At 32.7% G+C, this 18,723-nt stretch overlaps 1 protein-coding gene across 2 annotated transcripts in view; it reads right to left on the bottom strand.

Annotated features, from left to right (window-relative positions):
- LOC128189560 (chloride channel protein 2-like) overlaps positions 1-18,723 on the bottom strand; it is a 66,283-nt gene that overhangs the window by 16,572 nt on the left and 30,988 nt on the right. For both annotated transcript variants that reach the window (XM_052861216.1, XM_052861215.1), the window contains 8 exons: positions 16,684-16,836; positions 12,778-12,847; positions 12,503-12,613; positions 12,279-12,376; positions 11,870-11,985; positions 11,158-11,291; positions 8,633-8,925; positions 2,557-2,698 (listed from right to left, as the gene is read on the bottom strand). In XM_052861216.1, the coding sequence (XP_052717176.1) occupies positions 2,557-2,698; positions 8,633-8,925; positions 11,158-11,291; positions 11,870-11,985; positions 12,279-12,376; positions 12,503-12,613; positions 12,778-12,847; positions 16,684-16,836 (1,117 nt within the window). The remainder of the gene's footprint in view (positions 1-2,556; positions 2,699-8,632; positions 8,926-11,157; positions 11,292-11,869; positions 11,986-12,278; positions 12,377-12,502; positions 12,614-12,777; positions 12,848-16,683; positions 16,837-18,723) is intronic.

Below are 18,723 nucleotides of genomic sequence, written 5' to 3' on the forward strand. Positions count from 1 at the left end.
TTATGTTTGTTTTTTTTTTGGTTGGAAAATTTGATATGAAATTTTGCAAAAATGTATGCAACCCTCCAATAATATCAAGAGTGTTTACTATAATACTGCTTGAATTTCTGTGTAAAAATCGTATGGATTTTAATCAATATACTGTAGTAATTTATCATTTAAACAAAATTAAATGTAAATAGATTTATTTCTTCTTACATTTCTTACTTAGATCACTGACTGAATCATCTTTTGATCATTATTATATGCTGTCATGCATTTTGATCGTGTGCTTACGATAAACAGGAAATCGATTTCGCGCGGTAAAAGTAAATTGAGAACCGTACACAGGGTAATTACGGGGGAAAATATCGTCGGGTAGAAATAAAAAAAAAACAATTTGTTTTCATAATAAAATACATGAACAAGTTTTTTTGTGTATATTCAACATAAAACTTCCGATGAAATTTTAGCCAGGTGTCTTTGAAATCAGTCTGGGTAGCGCTTACTTTGTTATACACAGTTGAACTCTCGGCACGTGCTACTCATGCCCGCAGGCTTCAATAAGATCAGAGGTTGACTCGTGTGTATATACACAGTTAAAAGTCACACAGAGACACAGGGTGGCATGTGCTACCGTAGTCATGACTCCAGGCTAGGTTATTATCCCCCGGTTAACAATAGTTTGTACACATGGCAGTAATAAAAAATGATCTTAAATTAAAACCGGCCGTACTGAATTAATTGGTTTGAAAATTTTGATGCAATTTCAGACATTTTCTTACGATGTTTTCAAGAAATACATTTTATTTCCCTTTTGTTTAAAACTGTGAAATAAGATTAAAGGCTACTATATGATAACGTTATTGGTTTTAACCATTAATTCATTAGAACTAGCGGTAATTTTTCGACCAATTCTTCGAAGTTGACCTATTTATACTTTTTTATATTTTTTTGCTAAAAACGGCCTCCTTCGCCCAATAAACCATATCGACCTAATTTTCGAAAAATACGGTAAGTCTTTCAAGTCCATAAGTAGGTCCAGATGCATCATCCATGCAGGTTTGGTGGTGATAAGACAAGTAATAACTTACATACAGGACCTGCAACAAAAACTTTAACCAGGTCCAGACACTGAAACCGACGCTGTGGGTATAGCATAAGCTCCCCCGACTTCATCTCAGTGAGCTAAAAATCATTTTTCCCTTAATGTCACAGGATGATTTTACAGTTATTTCACATATTGACCATTACAGTTCTCAAGAAGATTTAAATCAAATGGAATATAAACCTATATCAAAATTGTGAAGCCTAAGAATTGTCCAGGGGCCAAAGTTGAAACGATTTTACAGAATCACCAATATGTCAAAATTCTCCCACATAAGTAAGACCATATATCATAATATTTGAGTTTTGGTGAATCGAAAATGTTTTCCTTTGTAAAAATGGACCCCTTAATGTGCCCCCTCCCTACTCCTGAAAAATTTGATTTTGAACAAATTTGAATCTACACTATTTATTGTTGCTTTCACTAGAGTTTCACCTTTTCTAAGAAAATGTTTGTTTTTTTTAAATAGATTTTTTTCTCTATATTCCTCCCTTAAAAATTTAACCCCTCCCCCCGTGTTCCAACCCTACCTGGGAAATTATGATTTGAACAAACTTGAATCTACCCTACCTGAGGATACTTCACACAAGTTTAAGCTTTTCTGGCCAATATGTTCTGAGTAGAAGATTTTAATAAAAAATTTCTCTTTATATTCCTAATTAAAAATTTGACCTCCCACTGCAGCCCCACCTTACCCCCCTGGGACCATAATTTGAATAAACTTGAATCTACACTATCTGAGGATGCTTCCACACAAGTTTCAGCACTTCTGGCGAAATGGTTTTTGGGCAGAAGATTTTTAAACATTAACCCTATATATTCTTATGTAAAACTTCTAACCAGTTTCAGCTTTTCTGGCTAAATGCTTTTGAGAAGAAGATTTTAATAAAAAATATCAACAAATTTTCAATCAATCCTAATTATCTCTTTGGCCCTTCATTTTTACAAATTTGAATCCCCTTCACCAAATAATGCTTTGCAAGTTTAATTGAAATTGGCCTAGTGGTTCTGGAGAAGAAGTCAAAAATGTAAAAAGTTTACAGACGGACGGACAGGTGGATGCTGGACAAAAAGTGATCAGAAAGTTCACTTGAGCTTTCAGCTCAGGTGAGTTAAAAACAAGGATAGCAAAAACTGAGAGAACTCTTGAGCAACATTTTGGTGATTTAGATTTGCAGTCCCTATACAGAGTTTAATGTCAAAGAATGTGTATTTGGCCTAATATCTTGTTGATAAAATATGAAACACCATGTAAGAATGGGCAGGTACCAAACCACCAATTAAAACGCTACTTTTATAAACTGCAACCCTTATTCAACCATTTTGTTTTATATTTGAAACCCTTCCTCCCAAAACTTGAATCTACAATGCTTAAAAATTATTCACACAAGTTTCAGCTTTCTTGACCAAATGGCAAGAAGATTTGTTTTTCTTATTTCTGATGAAAAGGAAGATAATAATGAACTTACACTGAAGGTTTGTCTCACTGTTTGCTCTACTGGACAGAAGAGCAGATGATGAGGATGACTTCTTCAGGATTGATCTCAGTGGCAGCTGTAGAGTGTGATAGGTCTGTCGTTCTTTCTCTGACTCCAGAGAGGAAGCACTAGACTGAAATGGCAAGCAGGAAAATTTCTTTTATTTCATTTTTAATTGCAGTTTCTTTTTTTATTTAAAACAATTTTAAGTACTGGTAAATTGTTGCAAATATTTCTCAAAATTTATTTACAACCTCATAATTGCCCATTTCTTAATTACACAGTTGCATGAACAGCATTTACATTTTCTTCTAAAAATTCTGTATAAATACAAAATAAACAAATAGGACTATATTTGGTATGGTTAAATATCTGCCCCCAACTTTGACCAATTTGATTTCAGTCAGGCGTTGTTAATATATGACGTCACTAAAATTAACTAATTCCCGTAATTTTGCAAACATAGAAAAATATTGTCAGGTTTTCCTTATATTTTGCATTCGGAAGTATGGAGCGCAAGTCTGCTTAAAGCTGAACACCGCTCGTAAATAGGCACCATCACACAGATACCTGGTATATAAACCCTACGATTTTATTACACTCGATTGTACACCTGAAACTTGTGGCCAACATGTAGTATTCTTTTCAGGGTCTTTGGAATTTATGCATTTTATTCTTATTTTAAGTGCATATTCTGATTGTAAATTATATTTTGACCAGTCTAATTGATGTTAGTATTCTCCGGGCTTGAAAAAAGTGCGTAAAACTAGATATTTTTATCGACCGAGTAACAAGGCGAGGCAAGACGGCAATCTTCTTATTTTTTCCCCCTTTTTTGTCAACAGGATATCTGAGAGATGGCTAAATAGAGTTTTAGGGATGATAGAGAATGATAATATCTCGAGGCCTGTTTTTCGTTTTTAAAAAATTCATTTCCTGTCATCCGTTTCCTGTCCCGCGACAAAAAGGCTTCTAACTTCAAGATCTCAAAACAACAAGGACTTGAACATTCAAACTTTGTGGGATTATAGACCTATATGTGTTTAAATTGTTTTGTTCGTTGTAAGTTCTGGTTGTCACCGGAAGTAATTCAAAATTTTTTTTTTTTTACACATTTAATATATTTCAAATAAAACTGAAATATAAGTAAGAGTGCTTACATATGTCATCTATAACAAAATTTTTCTTCCGGTGAGATATCTCAAATATCTCAGGTAGTCTTTTTTAAACAAATGTTGTAACAGGGAAATCTCAGAAACTGTAAGTGCATGAATAAGACACAGAACTTACATGGATGACAGACATTTGACATTTGTGTTTAACTGGTTCCATTTTGTCGACCGCCACTTCCGGTCCACACCGGAAGCGTTCAAACAATTCAAGCTTTTTTATAAGTTTAGCTTGTTTGTCTTTGACAGTTTAAGTTAGTTTGATAAATAATAACGTACGATAATAAAATATCCAAGAAAGGCCAGCTTTTATTTTCATTGAGTACTTCCATTTGTCTGTTTCCTGTCCCATAACCAAGAGCCTTGTCTCCAAGATATCTCAAACATAGGTAATCACAGATTACAAAGCTCACCGAGACGAGACATCACCCTTAAGAGACTTCACCTTTATGAGACCACTTTTATCATATTAAATGAAAATCTTACTTTATGATCTTCGATATTCATGGATTCTGTTTTGACACAATATCATATATCATCTGTTAAAAAATTGTATGATAATCATATGTTCATATGTTAATCAATACAATAATATAAAATTAAATATTGCATCCTATCATATTTACAACATTTATGATACATATATCATATAATACAATAAAATACCATAATAAACAATGATGAGATATGATATTATGAGGTATGATATGACATTGTATTGTGTAATAAGTTATTGTATTTGATCAAATAATACAATATCATAATATATAAAACAATTTAGTATTATATTACAATATCATATTACATAATACATCATAACATTGAAACATATGATATTAGATTGTATAATATATTAAATATTGTATGATACTGTATCATTTTTTATTCATAAAATGATATTGTATCATATGATACAATATAATTTGATACAACATTGTATCATATCAAATGATACAATATTATGTGATAATTAAAAGTAAAATATTATAAAATACAATATTATATTATACATATTGTATCATATGATACAATTATATATTTTACAATATCATACAATACAATTTCATATGATGTGATCATATATCATATAATAAACCAATATCATATTATACAATATTGTATGATACGATATTATATAATATTACAGTATCATATTATACAATTTCATGTGATATAATTCTATATTACAAAAACTAATATCATATAATTTTATTATACAATATCATATGATACAATATTATAGAATATACAATATTGTATCATAGGATACAATATTATATTTTGCAATATCTTATGTAATAATATCATGTGATAAAATAATAAATTAATAATACAATACAATATTATACAATATTGTATCATAATATACAATACTATACATAACGATATCATGATACAATATCATAACATAAAATATAAAAAAAAATTGATACAATATCATATCGTATCATATAACTTTTTATAATATTACATATGATATTATATTGTATCATATTAAACAATAATGTTACATACCATACAACACTATATCATAGGAATCATGTTATATCATTTATCAACAAACACATCTATCTTTCGAGCTGGTTTGAGTGAGGTAGGAAATTTCATTAGCATCCTTGATAATGGAGATCAGGCTCTGCATCTGAAGCAACCTCTGCGTTTCATTTATAATATAGTTAAATCAACTATGCAAGCTATCATCTATAAAACATGTGACCTGTTCCAAAAAAACTAAACCTCATCCAGCATCCGAAACATATGGCTCAGATTCAGCATTCAAGCCTGTCAGGTGCATCAGTATACATAAGACGCATCTCCATGCAAGTTTGGTGAAGTTCAGACCAGTAATAACTAAGATATCATTATCAGAGGGCACTAGCAATTAAAACCTTAACCTGCTCCAGCATCCGCAACCTATGGCTCAGATTCAACATCCATGCCTGTCAGGTGCATCTGTATCATAAGACACACCATTCATTCAAGTTTGGTGAAGTTAGAACCTGTAATAACTAAGATATATTTTTTAGCATCCTTGATAATCGAGATCAAGCTCTGCATCTGAAGCTTCCTCTGTGATTCATTCATATTACAGTTTAATCAACTATGCAAGTTTGAAATAGTACTATTATCTATGTATTAAACATGTGACCTGTTCCAAAAAACTTAACCATATCCAGCATCTGAAACCTATGGCTCAAACTCAGCATTCAAGCCTGTCAGGTGCATCAGTATCATAAGACGCACCATCCATGGATGTTTGGTGAAGTAAGAACAAGTAATAACTAAGATATAATCATCAGAGGGCACCTGTTTCAAATACTTTAACCAGCTCTAAAAACCTAAACCTCCTTCAGCATCTGTAACCTATAGCTCAGATTCAGCACCCAAGCCTGCCTGGTGCATCAGTATCATAAGACACCCCATCCATGCAAGTTTGGTGAAGTACGGACCAGCAGTAACTTAGATATTGCTATCAAAGGGCACCTGCAACAAAAACTTTAACCAGCTCTAAAAACCTAAACCTCCTTCAGCATCTATAACCTATAGCTCAGATTCAGCACTTAAGCCCGTCTGGTGCATCAGTATCATAAGACACACCATCCATGCAAGTTTGGTGAAGTACGGACCTGCAGAAACTTAGATATTGCCTGCGGTAACTTAGATATTGCTATCTAAGGGCACCTGCAACAAAAACTTTAACCTGGTCCAACAACCTTAACCTCCTCCAGCATCTGAAATTTAGGACTAAGATTCAGCATCCAAGTCTTTCAAGTCCGTTAGTAGGTCCAGATGCATCATCCATACAAGTTTGGTGAAGATAGGACAAGTAATAGCTTAGAAACAGGACCTGCAACAAAAACTTTAACCAGGTCTGGACTCCGACGCCGACACCGACGCCGACGTCGAGGGTATAGCATAAGCTCCCCCTGACTTCGTCTCAGTGAGCTAAAAATGAACAACTAAACATTGTGGGCTAATAGACCTATGTATCTACATGTGTTTACACTATTTTGTTTTACTTGGAGTAACTTCTGGTCATCACAGGAAGTACTCCAAAATGTGAGTTTTTAAAAAAAAAATTCCGTTATTTACCATGGAAGCAAAATTTTAATAATAAAAATACAATAGATCATCTACTCTTAGTTAAATAAACACAAAAATTCTACTTCAGCTGAGAGATCACAAATATCTCATGTAGCTTTTTTAAAACAAATTTTGTACCCGCGAGATATTTACTCTTCACTATGAATTCATTATCATTTCATTGCAAGCATAAGCAAATTCACACTGACTTGGATTCACCAAAGCGTGTCCACCACATTACTCTCATTTTGCTATTTCGGGCTTGTTTATGGAAAATGAAAGTAGGCTTTTAATTTATTTCTCAATAATTATTGAAATACCAAAGGTATAAGCAGTTACTCTAGTGCAGATGTTTCGTAGTTCATTGGCAAAAAATTTATAAGTAAAGATTTTATGAGTTACAATAATATATCTTGTAATACAATATCATGTGATACAATATCATGTATAATACAATACTGTATTATATAATAATGTACAAGACTATAATATCATGTGATACAATACTATATTACATAATACATGTACAATATTACATTTTACAATATTGTATCACTATATACAATATTATATATAACAATATCATATGATACAATATCATATCAACCAAATACAAAAAGTTTGATACAATATCACATTGTAACATATTATTTTTACAATATAATATTATATGATATAATATTGTATCATATAATACAACAGTGAATCATATCATACAAAATTGTATTATAAAAAACATGATTATAACGAAGTGATAGGGACTGGTGCTTTTACTTCGTTATAAATGTAATTTGTCATATCCATTCAGTTTAGAACATGTAATAAAGTCATTGGGGAATAAAAATCACTTTTTTGTAAGCATCAATTCATTATAAGCGTGCTCGCTATGACCATGTTTTACTGTATTTTGCGTAGAAGTTTAAGAAGAAAATGAAATGCTTGAAATGCTTCACAATTCTTATACAAATACACCTTTGCACTACATGTACATCCTGCATATCCTGTATATTTTTTGCATTATTTATTTCTAAATCTAGTAAAAAATATGAAACGTAAATCAAATTATTGAGCACAAAAAAATGAATAAAAACCATGGATTGCTTGTCTTAATATGCCGTTTTAACATGCATACAGCAAGTGCAAATATAAAGAATGTGCATAAAGCATGGAAAGAATGTTCTATGAGAGAATTGATACAAACTATCAAAACTCTCTATTTTCTTAATTTCATATGAAATTAATCAAATTCACATGACAAATTGTACAATTTAACATTATGGTGACGGTCAGTACCGTTATTCTCAGCAACAGAATAAGCAATCATTTTATGTTTACGCCATGTTACGACTAACCTTGGCTAGACGTAGTTTTTTAGCTTAATGTATGTCGGGCACAAAGTTACGCCTTTTAGTAAAACGGACCTTAGTCCAAATATTTGACTTAAGTCTGGATTTACGCCAGGCATAAGGTTATGCCGGACATACGCCTTTTAGTGAAACAGGCCCCTGGAGAAGAAGTTGAAAATATGAACGTTTACAACAACGACGATGACAGACAATGGTGAGCTATAAATACAATCCAGAGACGCCATAGTTGTATGCACATAGAGTCTATTGAATTTTTGAAGTCTGTAAATTTTGCCCTTGAATCGAAGAAAATTGCATATGGTTTAAAATTTCACCAGCTTTCAAGAACCAGAAAAAACATAGTTACAGGAACATTTATTCAATTCTAACAAAAATGATATCTGCAGGTTTGACGATGGTCTCATCTTTCCTTTATTACAAAAATATTCCCAAGGACAAAACACTTACAGATCTTTGCATGGAGAGTCTTCTTGGGCTTGGTGTCCTTGACCTTTTGGCTTTCTCTTCCACCTTGGAGACCAGAAATCTTGACTTCTTAGCTGGTATGATGTTGATTGTAGGGGGTGGGGTTAGGGAGCGTTTGATGACTGACACATCGGTCATGGAAGAAGAGGTGCTCCTCCTGGATTCATCATCCTCTGAATCATCTTGGATGAAAATTTTTTGGTCTTTACTGAGATGGATGAATAAAATCCGCTCTAATTCAAACCTTTGTATTGAACCAAGGAGAATCATGGAGTCTAAAAAAAAAAAGCAAAATTACTCTGTATTGTTAAAAGAACTAGACTTACCCTGTGGACACATAGTCTGATCGAGTTAGATGAACAGAAGTTTAACAAGAGGCCAAAGGGTCACATTGCTCACCAACAATACAACAATGATAGCCATAACTGATCAAATCTGCTTTATGCTATCAAATGCAAAACACAGAGACAATTTAGCTCATAGACATTTTTAGGAAGATTTTTCAAATTTCAAATCTCGTGAGAATCAAAGTAAAATATTTTAGATAAATTGTGTAATTTCAAAAACATCATGCTTTTTAAGTAAACAAAACAGTATATTTTGCATAGTTTTTTTTCATGGTGTTTTCAAAGAGACAGATGATACTTGACCGATGTGAACTTTGATGTCACAATAAGGGGAAATTACTCTATGTAGTTATTGTAAATCTGCTGGTACCGTATATACTCGCCTATAAGTATTGTTCGCCTATAAGTCGGTTGCCATTTTTCAAGTTTATTTTCAAGATTTTGCCATTGACCCTCTTATAAGTCGGGTAATTTTTTCTGGATAATCAGTCTACAGATTGCCAATCAAATAAGCACATTTTATCAAACATGACTATATTCTGGATAAAAATTATTGGTGTTTGACCCCTCTGTTATCATTTCTAGATGCAATGCATTTTAAAGGTGTTGTGTTCAGTTAAGACATCTATCCTGGATGAATAATTTTCGATTTTGGACGCCATTTTTTTTTTATTGATACACTGATGAAAACTTGGTGTAAGCTATAAAAATATTTAAAATACTATTGAAAATAAAATGACAGTGATTTTGATCCCCTATTGACTGATTATGATGGTATAGCCCCTTTTAAAAGTGGTGTGTTAGCTTGTGTTGTTTTAGGTGACATGCCACCTACTGCCATGACCAATATAGCTATTATCACCTCATGTGTAATTTATAATGAATAATTATAAAACGATCTTTATTTTTTTTTAACAGACCAGCAATTATTCTTGTGCTTAATTTTTTAAGTATAAAACAGAAATTGCTGTTTTGTAATCCCACTAGATTTCTTTTAGACGCCATGTTTTTTAATAGTTTTCTGGAAACAGAGTTATCTTTCTTGAAGTTTGTAACTTACGATTTTGGACGCCATTATATTTTTTAAACACTCATTACAACTAGATTATAGCTCAAAAACTATTTTAAATGCTACTGGAAATAAAATGACAGTGATTTTATCCCCTACTGACTGATTAGGGTTGGTAATTAGCCTCCTAAACTCAGTGTTGGCTTGTGTTGTTTTAAGTACAGTTTTACCTACAGCTATTATCACCTCGGGCGTAAATAATTGCCTGTTTAAATAAAAAATACTATCAAATACACCTTGTTCATATTTTAAGAAATACAGTTGAAACTTTCAATGTATGTATTAAGTGTTTATCTTTTTAGTAATTCAAAAATAAAAATGTCAAGTATAGGGATCGCAAGTCAAAAGTTGGAAGCAAAATGGCACCCAAAAACGAAGTTTTACTCAGTGGAAAAATTATCTGATTGTATGTCATGCCTATAAGTCGGACCCCGACTTTTTATTCAAATTTCTACTCCCAAAATACCGACTTATAAGCGAGTATATACGGTATATAAATACCAAAATCCTCTCAAAATCTTGCAGAGCTAACAAATGGGGACATTTCTTCAGAGATAGGAAACAGTTGTAACTTGCTCTCATTTGTATGAATGTATGAATTATTATTCAACAACATTGTATCTGAGATAAATTCTATTTATAAATAAATAGAAAATCTTATAAATTATGAATAATGAAAATTTACTGGAATAAAATAGGAATGTTTATTTTTTTTGCATTCAAATTCATTTACATTACGTTGCTACTTTTATTTTTATGATTTATCATAATTCATTATTTGATCACATGCTGCGCTCCCCCCAAAGGTCACACGTTGCTACTTTTATTGATTTATCATAATTCATTATTTGATCACATGCTGCGCTCCCACCAAAGGTCACACGTTGCTACTTTTATTGATTTATCATAATTCATTATTTGATCACATGCTGCGCTCACCCCAATGGTCACACTGTAAAACATATTTATATATAGATTCTCATCGGCATAAAAATTGTGACTTTCAACTTGCAAAGATGAACATATATCTAAGCAGTGAATCTGTAGTACAGGGATACAAGTTTTAAAGAAAATTCAGGAGCAACTTTTACCTGGAGAATCCACTAAAGGATAACTTTTGTAGTTAGTGGAGGTCAATAGTTCCCTCAGTTCTCCATAATTAGATGTGAACTTGATGCTGGACACCTCTTTCACCATGATATCCTCAATGAATACTTTCCAAGCACTAAAAAGGAAGAAGTAATAACATTTCAGAGGAATGTTTCGAAATGAAAAAATTCAAAATATAGATGCATATAACTGCACTGTGAGTTTTGTTTGCCTCAGTCTGAACATACACATATCAGTTGGGTAACTACACATGCACACGAGCAAGAAGGAACTCTTTTCTTTAGGATGATGGATTGTGTAAACAAGAGGCCCATGGGCCACATTGCTCACCTAAATGATCTCATTCAGCATCCAAAACCTATGGCTCAGATTTAGCATTCAAGCCTGTCAAGTGCATAAGTATCATATGACACATCATCCATGCAAGTCTGTTGACGATAGGACCAGAAGTAACTTAGCTATGGCTATCAAAGGGCACCTGCTCTAAAAGATTTCATCTTGATGAGCTAAATGATCCAAATGGTGAGCATGAGTGGAGCAGAGATGGCAAATTGTGAACAATGAACACATGGTGAATATGAAAATGCAAACAGAAAGTGAATACAAAAATAGGAAGGTGGACAATTGAGAAATTGTTGCATTAGTTCTTTTTTTATGTTTTTGTTTTTGGCTTTGTTTCATTAATGAACTTACTTGGCTTTAGCTGAAACAATGTCTGGAAGGTATGGCAACTTTTTCAGTTTGATGATACTGTCATAAAATGATGGCTGAAATTTCCCTGCCACAGCATTCGATATTAAAACAGCAACCTAACATAGTGGAAGTACAAAATATATTTAACTCATACTCAAATAATGTACAGTCTCTTCTTGGTTAAGAGGATTGGATGGTCATGGTCATTTTTTGACCATATTGATCTCTTTATGAAGAGCTAGGAGCACTGCATAGAGATAGAGAAAAATGTGCAAATTTTAATGCTTGATTGTATGAATAATTTTACCAAATAATTGTTTATAGTTTAAAAATCCATATCTAAAAATTGAAGGTTGATCTGAGGGCTAATTAGTTGACCACTTGGCCTCCTTAAAACACATGTGCTTACAACAGCTGGCAATACATGGCTAATTTGACCAGTAACTTCAAACACTATCACAGATGTTGATATGGTCCGTGTCACTGCCCCTGAAAATGAGGCTGCCCCTACAAGATCAAAAATGGAGTTGTCAGATACTGACTTTTGCAGCTAATGTAAAGTTAACTTAATCTTTATTGCATCATCATTCTTTCTGAAAAAGGACAATTTATTGACAAAATTTCTGTCCTAACCTACAACTGCATAGCCCCCAGGAACTATTTTGTTGATGATATCCCCTGATGGGATTCCCTCTGGAAACCAAGCAGCCATGCATTCTCCTGTTAGTCGACCAAAAGCAGCTCCTGTGGTGCATATGTATACATAGTTATGAGACACAGTTTAGGATATTAAACTCAAACTATACAATTTGTTTTCAATATTGAATAATGTAAAAAAAATTATGTTCTTCATTAAAGCAGGATTATGACTATAGAGAAAAAAAGGAAGGAGAGAGCATATGACTAACCCACTAAGAACACAGGTACAAACACTCCAGCAGGAACAGGCATCGTGTTACAGAATGCTCCAAACATAAACTAAAATGATAATTACAGTTTCATTGAGACTATTTCCATATTGCAAAAAGTAAAGGCCAAAACGGCCACAAAGATGTCGAGCTGACATTTCTTCTGCACAAATTGCAATATGCAATATAATATCAGAATATGAAAAAGTAAATGTATTACACTTGTGTTATTTTTGTTCATTTTACTCTGTTGATTTTTATAAAATCACCATTAGAATGTCATTTTTATTTAAGTTACATAATTGAGTACAATTTTAAAATGTTTGATCTGTAATATATCTTATTCTGTCATAGGCCTAATCAAAATAGGCAATGATGCATTAATAATACAACAACTTATCATGGTTACAAAAATGATGATTTGAATTTTAATGTTCCAAGGATACTTTATATAAATATTATTTTTTCCGTCATGGAAAGTTTTTGACATTTTTCATATGCTCATTGCTATTGATCACATTAAATTGCTGCCTTTATCAAAATCTTGAAAATCGGTTATTGATTATTTATCAGTCACGTGATGTCACATGTAATTTTGCAGAAATGATAAATTTTACTGGGCACAGTCTCCGAAAAAATGTAAGCGTTAAGCTTATACTACATGTTGATATTTACGCAATTGTGTATACATATCCATTTCGTCGAGATTCAGCATATCGTTGATTAGGCTGAATTAAGCTTTTGTGATGAATTGTAAATAACCAGGAATGAATAAGTTAACTTTTTTTGTACAATTCAATTTAATAAAAAACATACTTAATTACAGATTACAAAGCTCACCTTTATCTTTATCATATTATATGAAAATCATAGTTTATGATCTGGATATTCATGGATACTGTTTTGACACATTATCGTTTATGATATGTTAAAAATTGTTTTGTTATCATAAGATGATTTCATAATGTAATGTAAGATACATTATATTGTGATTTGCGAAGGTATATGATTTTTATCCAACAAGTTGTGTGATTTCTATCCCCATGCCTTGGCATACATGCAAGTTTGGTGAAGATAGGCCAAGTAATAACTTAGATACAAGACCTGCAACAAAAACTTTAACCAGGTCCTGAGGCTGACACTGGAGGTATAGCATAAGCTTCCCCAGACTTCGTGAGCTAAAAATCTTTTGATACTTTTACTGTTTAAAAATGGAACTCATTTCTTTCAAGCATTTAGAAGGCGGTGAAGAAAAATCTTAACAGTCGCTAAAAGTCTGTGGAGCATAGACTTTTAGGTACACATGGTCTAATTTCTCATTTTAAAGTCATAACACGTACAATATGATATTTTAACAAAATCATTACCAATGGTTTTCATATAACATGATACAGTCCCTGAAACGTTCTACTTTCCTATTTTTTTCCTGCGTTCACTTTGTACTCACAGTGTGCTTAAAAGTGCATTCACTTGTGCTGTCTGCTCTTCTATGTTTGTTCTCAGCTTTCACAAAGCGCTCACCGTGCATTCACAAAGAATTTACCGTGCGCTCACCGTTCGCTCAGCATTGAATAACCGTTCAGTCCATTTTCATTCATTTTCATTCCTAGCTCCAAAGTGAAATGATCGGTATTTGTGAGTCACAACAAAATAAGGATAGAACATATGTGTGAAGGTAGATGGAAACTTATCACACATCAGAAACTTCATTTTTTAAAATCAGAATTTAATCCATAGAATTTAAAGTTCACATTTTTGAGCAATCGACAAACAATTCAACATATAACATGTACAGCAATTAGCTGGTAATACGCACCTTTTTTCTAGAAAATTTCTCTGAGATAATAAAAGGGGTGCTTATTCCAATGGAATTTTGATACTTTTTTAAGAGGTAAAACATTGGCTATCGTAGTTCAGCATATACCATTTGTACGGAAACGCTACTTCTGTTTGTTTACCGCATTTAATCACTTGAAAATTTTTATTTAGCAGAAAATATTTTGCTCTTAATCCTTTGATAGATAAATGGAATTAAAACGGCCATTTAAAATTAATATAAACTGTTTATTCAGCAATCCGAGCTGTGCATTCACCATCTCTGTGTACACCGCCATTACAGTTGCTATTGATAAATCTGTGCAATAGAGCCAAAATGAAAATACTCGGTGTTTTTTCTTCATTAATTTGAAACCTGGAATAACAGGCCACCTGTCTGTAGCGGCCAGTTTGTCATGGCTGCTTAAAACAGGTGCGACTGCACAATGTAAGGATAACTCCCAATGTACTCCGAATAAATTGTTCATCTTGCGTTCACAAAGTGTCACATATTGTTCACCATGCGTTCACCATTCACTTTTCACTCTGTTTGCAATTAGCGTACGCTCATTGTTCTCCATTCATAAGCGTTCACCAAATTCCTTTTAGTGTGTGTTCACCATCGTTCAAAGTGCACTAACCATACGCTCACCATTCAAGTGGGAAAGTAGAACATTTCAGGGACTGTAAAAGTGGTCTCATCAAGGAAACCTTGTCTCAGTGAGCTCTGTAGTCTTTGATTACCTGTGTTTACACAATTTCATATTTTATATATTTATACAATATTGTATTGTGAATTATTCACACCTTCCTCTTCTAACATATTGCCCTCCAGTAATATTATCCTGATATGATATTTTATCACATCATATAATCATAAATTAAAATAAAACATTGTATCATACCATATAATATTGTATCCCATCATATGATACATAGAGGATATCTATATTTTGTGATTTTGCATTTGCTTTATCCAAAAAGTTGAAGCGGTGTACATATGAAAACTTATCATCATAAAATACAATATTCTCACGATTTGATGAAAAACAGAGGGACGAAATATTGCCCGACGCGAAGCAGAGGGCAATATTTTCGTCCCAAGGGGGCTAATATAATCAATGTTGCCCGAAAACACAGTCAACATTTGTTTTGTTATATGAAGAAACAAACCAAAATTTAAGAAAGTAATTGAAAACAGATCGCCGTAATTTTCTCAGCTCAACAAAGAATTCACGAATTCAATTTTGTGCAAAGTTCATTTCCAAAATATCCTCAGCATCAAACGGTCACTGGTGATATTCCGACAACCGTAAGAATTAACATACAGATGTTCTACCTGATTTTACTTCACAGTAATTCGCAAATCCTTATATCCGTTATGATAGCAAACCGTCGCATTGTGCGTCCGTTGTTTACTTGCCTTGACTGACTGTCTATTATGACGTCACCTTGTTTTGGAGTCGCGAAAAGTTATTTACATCATCGTTTACGAATCAACAAATCAGAGGTGATTATTTGAAAGAGAGGGAATGTTCTTTAGATATTATTCCTAGCCGGTCAATATAAAAAAAATATTGACCGGTCAATATTTTTCCCCCGAGCTAATATTACAGTTATTGACTATTCGTCTATATAGAGTTATGACGATAAGTGAGAATTTACCACTGAATATAACAATATTTAAAAACTGCTTGTAAACAAAACGTTTTATGCTAAAAATGCAAAAAATGCCAGAAAAGGTTAACATTTTGATGTTTTATTTCGAAATTGTGAGCATTTGAATCAAAATGAAAATTATGGAAAAACGTCACATGTATATCTGAACAAAGGAACTAAAAATTACAGTAAATTGATATCATAAATAGTCCTTTTACCTTCCAAAGATGGCCCAGAATTTACTGCCAATAGGTAGTGTACATAAGTAAGTAATAAATTTGAGGAATTCTCGTTGCGTTGTTTTTCAAGTAGCACATCAAAACAATCAAAGTTATATGGTCTTCTCATATCATTAAATTTATTATATATACATAGATCCTAAAAAATATGCTCAAAGAAGTACCTTTAATGTTTCATATACTCAATACTTACATTAAAGACAACAAAGATGCAAAGGTTGACATAGATATTGGTGCTGCCATGTTTCCAATGACTGATGATCTCTTCATCCCGTAACCCCTCAGCCTGTCCTGTTGTCCATGTGATATTACTGAACAGCTCATTTATGGCTTGTTTTGATGTGAGCTTCATTTAAAACAAAATATACACATATGCATCACATGGATCAAAACACTTTATTAAATAAACCTACACACATACCTAATTATACTTTCAAACCCCAAGTAAAAAATGTTTGGTCATAATCTCACATCGAGTTGACAAATGTTAGGTCACAAAATTTTCCTATATCTAAGATTCCGTTACTTCCATGTTTGTACTAAACGAGATTTACTGTAATGTTCATCTGACTGGCAAAGGTCCGAAGAGGTAATTACTGTGTATAAGGTTTTTTCAGTGTGTATCCAATTTCCGCTTTGTTTGCGACGATTTTTGAATCGCGGAAAATAAATCAGCGTAAATTTGATACAAAGTTTTGTTTTTGTAATAGAGTTCTCTCTTTCCTCATAAAGTAAACAGGTAAGTAAAAGTACGGTGAACTGTGTATAGTTAGTTTACTTAGAGGTACAAATTGCGGGATCGGAGGACATGCGCCTGATAATAGATTTGTAAGCCTCGTTGTTTATTTAATAATCCACTGACAAGCTAATTAAAACGGTCGCTGTCCTTGCGTAAACCAGTGTCTAATTATACCTGAACTACTGGTATATGTAATGGTACATGATCTATTTTTCTATGACTGTTTGCGTCTCTGAAAAATTATCGGTAATTATTTCACATGAAGGGAATCGTGTAAATGGTTTCATTGTCTGAATTTTTCATTACAAAGAGCAAAATATGGTAGATTTTATGATGACTGACTAGATGATAGCCTTCACAAGAGCAGGCATTGTATGTTCAACCAGACATTTTTTGGTACACATTTTTTGTATATAATTTGTCCCTATTTTTTCTTCATTGTTGTTTTCCAATTTTTTAATTAAAATCAAAACGCAATTGGTTGGATATTTAGAAGAGTGAGCAGAAACGATGAAAACTGAAAATATCATTATTTTTTGCATTATCAATTGTTTATTATATATTACCCCTGAATAGGATTAAATATACATGCATAAGGATTTCAAAACGGTAATGAGGTGAAGAGCGTCATATCTCTTTTCTAAATTTTGTTCTTTAGGTCAAATTTCACTATAATTTTTAACACTGTCCCAAACATGCAAATTTAGATAAGAGCCTGTTTTGAAACAAGAGGCCAACAGGCCTTGATGGTCACCAAAGTACTACAGCCTGTAGATGGATCTGTCAAGCAGTCTCACGTTTGCATATTAAGCTTCATTTTGAAGTCTAACCATAATTTGAGACTCCTCTGACTCTTTATTATATGACGTTTACAACATCAATTCACTGGGTTGGGTTGGGGGGGGGGGGGAGGGGTTGGCCATGCGACAAAGGAATCTCTGATTATCTACCTAAGCTCCAGGGACCAAAAATTCTAAAATTTTGGGAAAGAGACCTCCTGGCCTTTAAGGCCACATAAAATCATTTTTAAGATTCTCATCTTCACCGATCCCTCTAAAAGTGCCCCCCCCCCCCCCCCTTGATGTATTTAATTTATCACAGATTACAAAGCTCACCGAGACGAGGCATCACCTTTATGAGGCATCACCTGTATGAGACCTGTATCTTTATCATACTATATGAAAATCATAATTAATGATCTTGGATATTCATGGATACTGTTTTGACATAATATTGTATATCATATGTTTGAAAATTGTATGATAATATTTTGTTTTATTTCATATGGTTTTATAAGATACAATGTTAATCAATACAATAATATAAAAATATGATATTGCATCCCATGATGTATCATTTTATAAATTATTGTAATTGATCATATACTACAATATCATAATATATAACATATGATACAATATAGAATTATATGATACTATATAAATAGTGCCTGTTTGGGAGGGTAACAGTTGAAATTGACACCCCAAGAAAACC

The sequence above is a fragment of the Crassostrea angulata genome, chromosome 6, assembly GCF_025612915.1.
Source record: "Crassostrea angulata isolate pt1a10 chromosome 6, ASM2561291v2, whole genome shotgun sequence".
NCBI classification, from domain to species: Eukaryota; Metazoa; Mollusca; class Bivalvia; order Ostreida; family Ostreidae; genus Magallana; species Magallana angulata.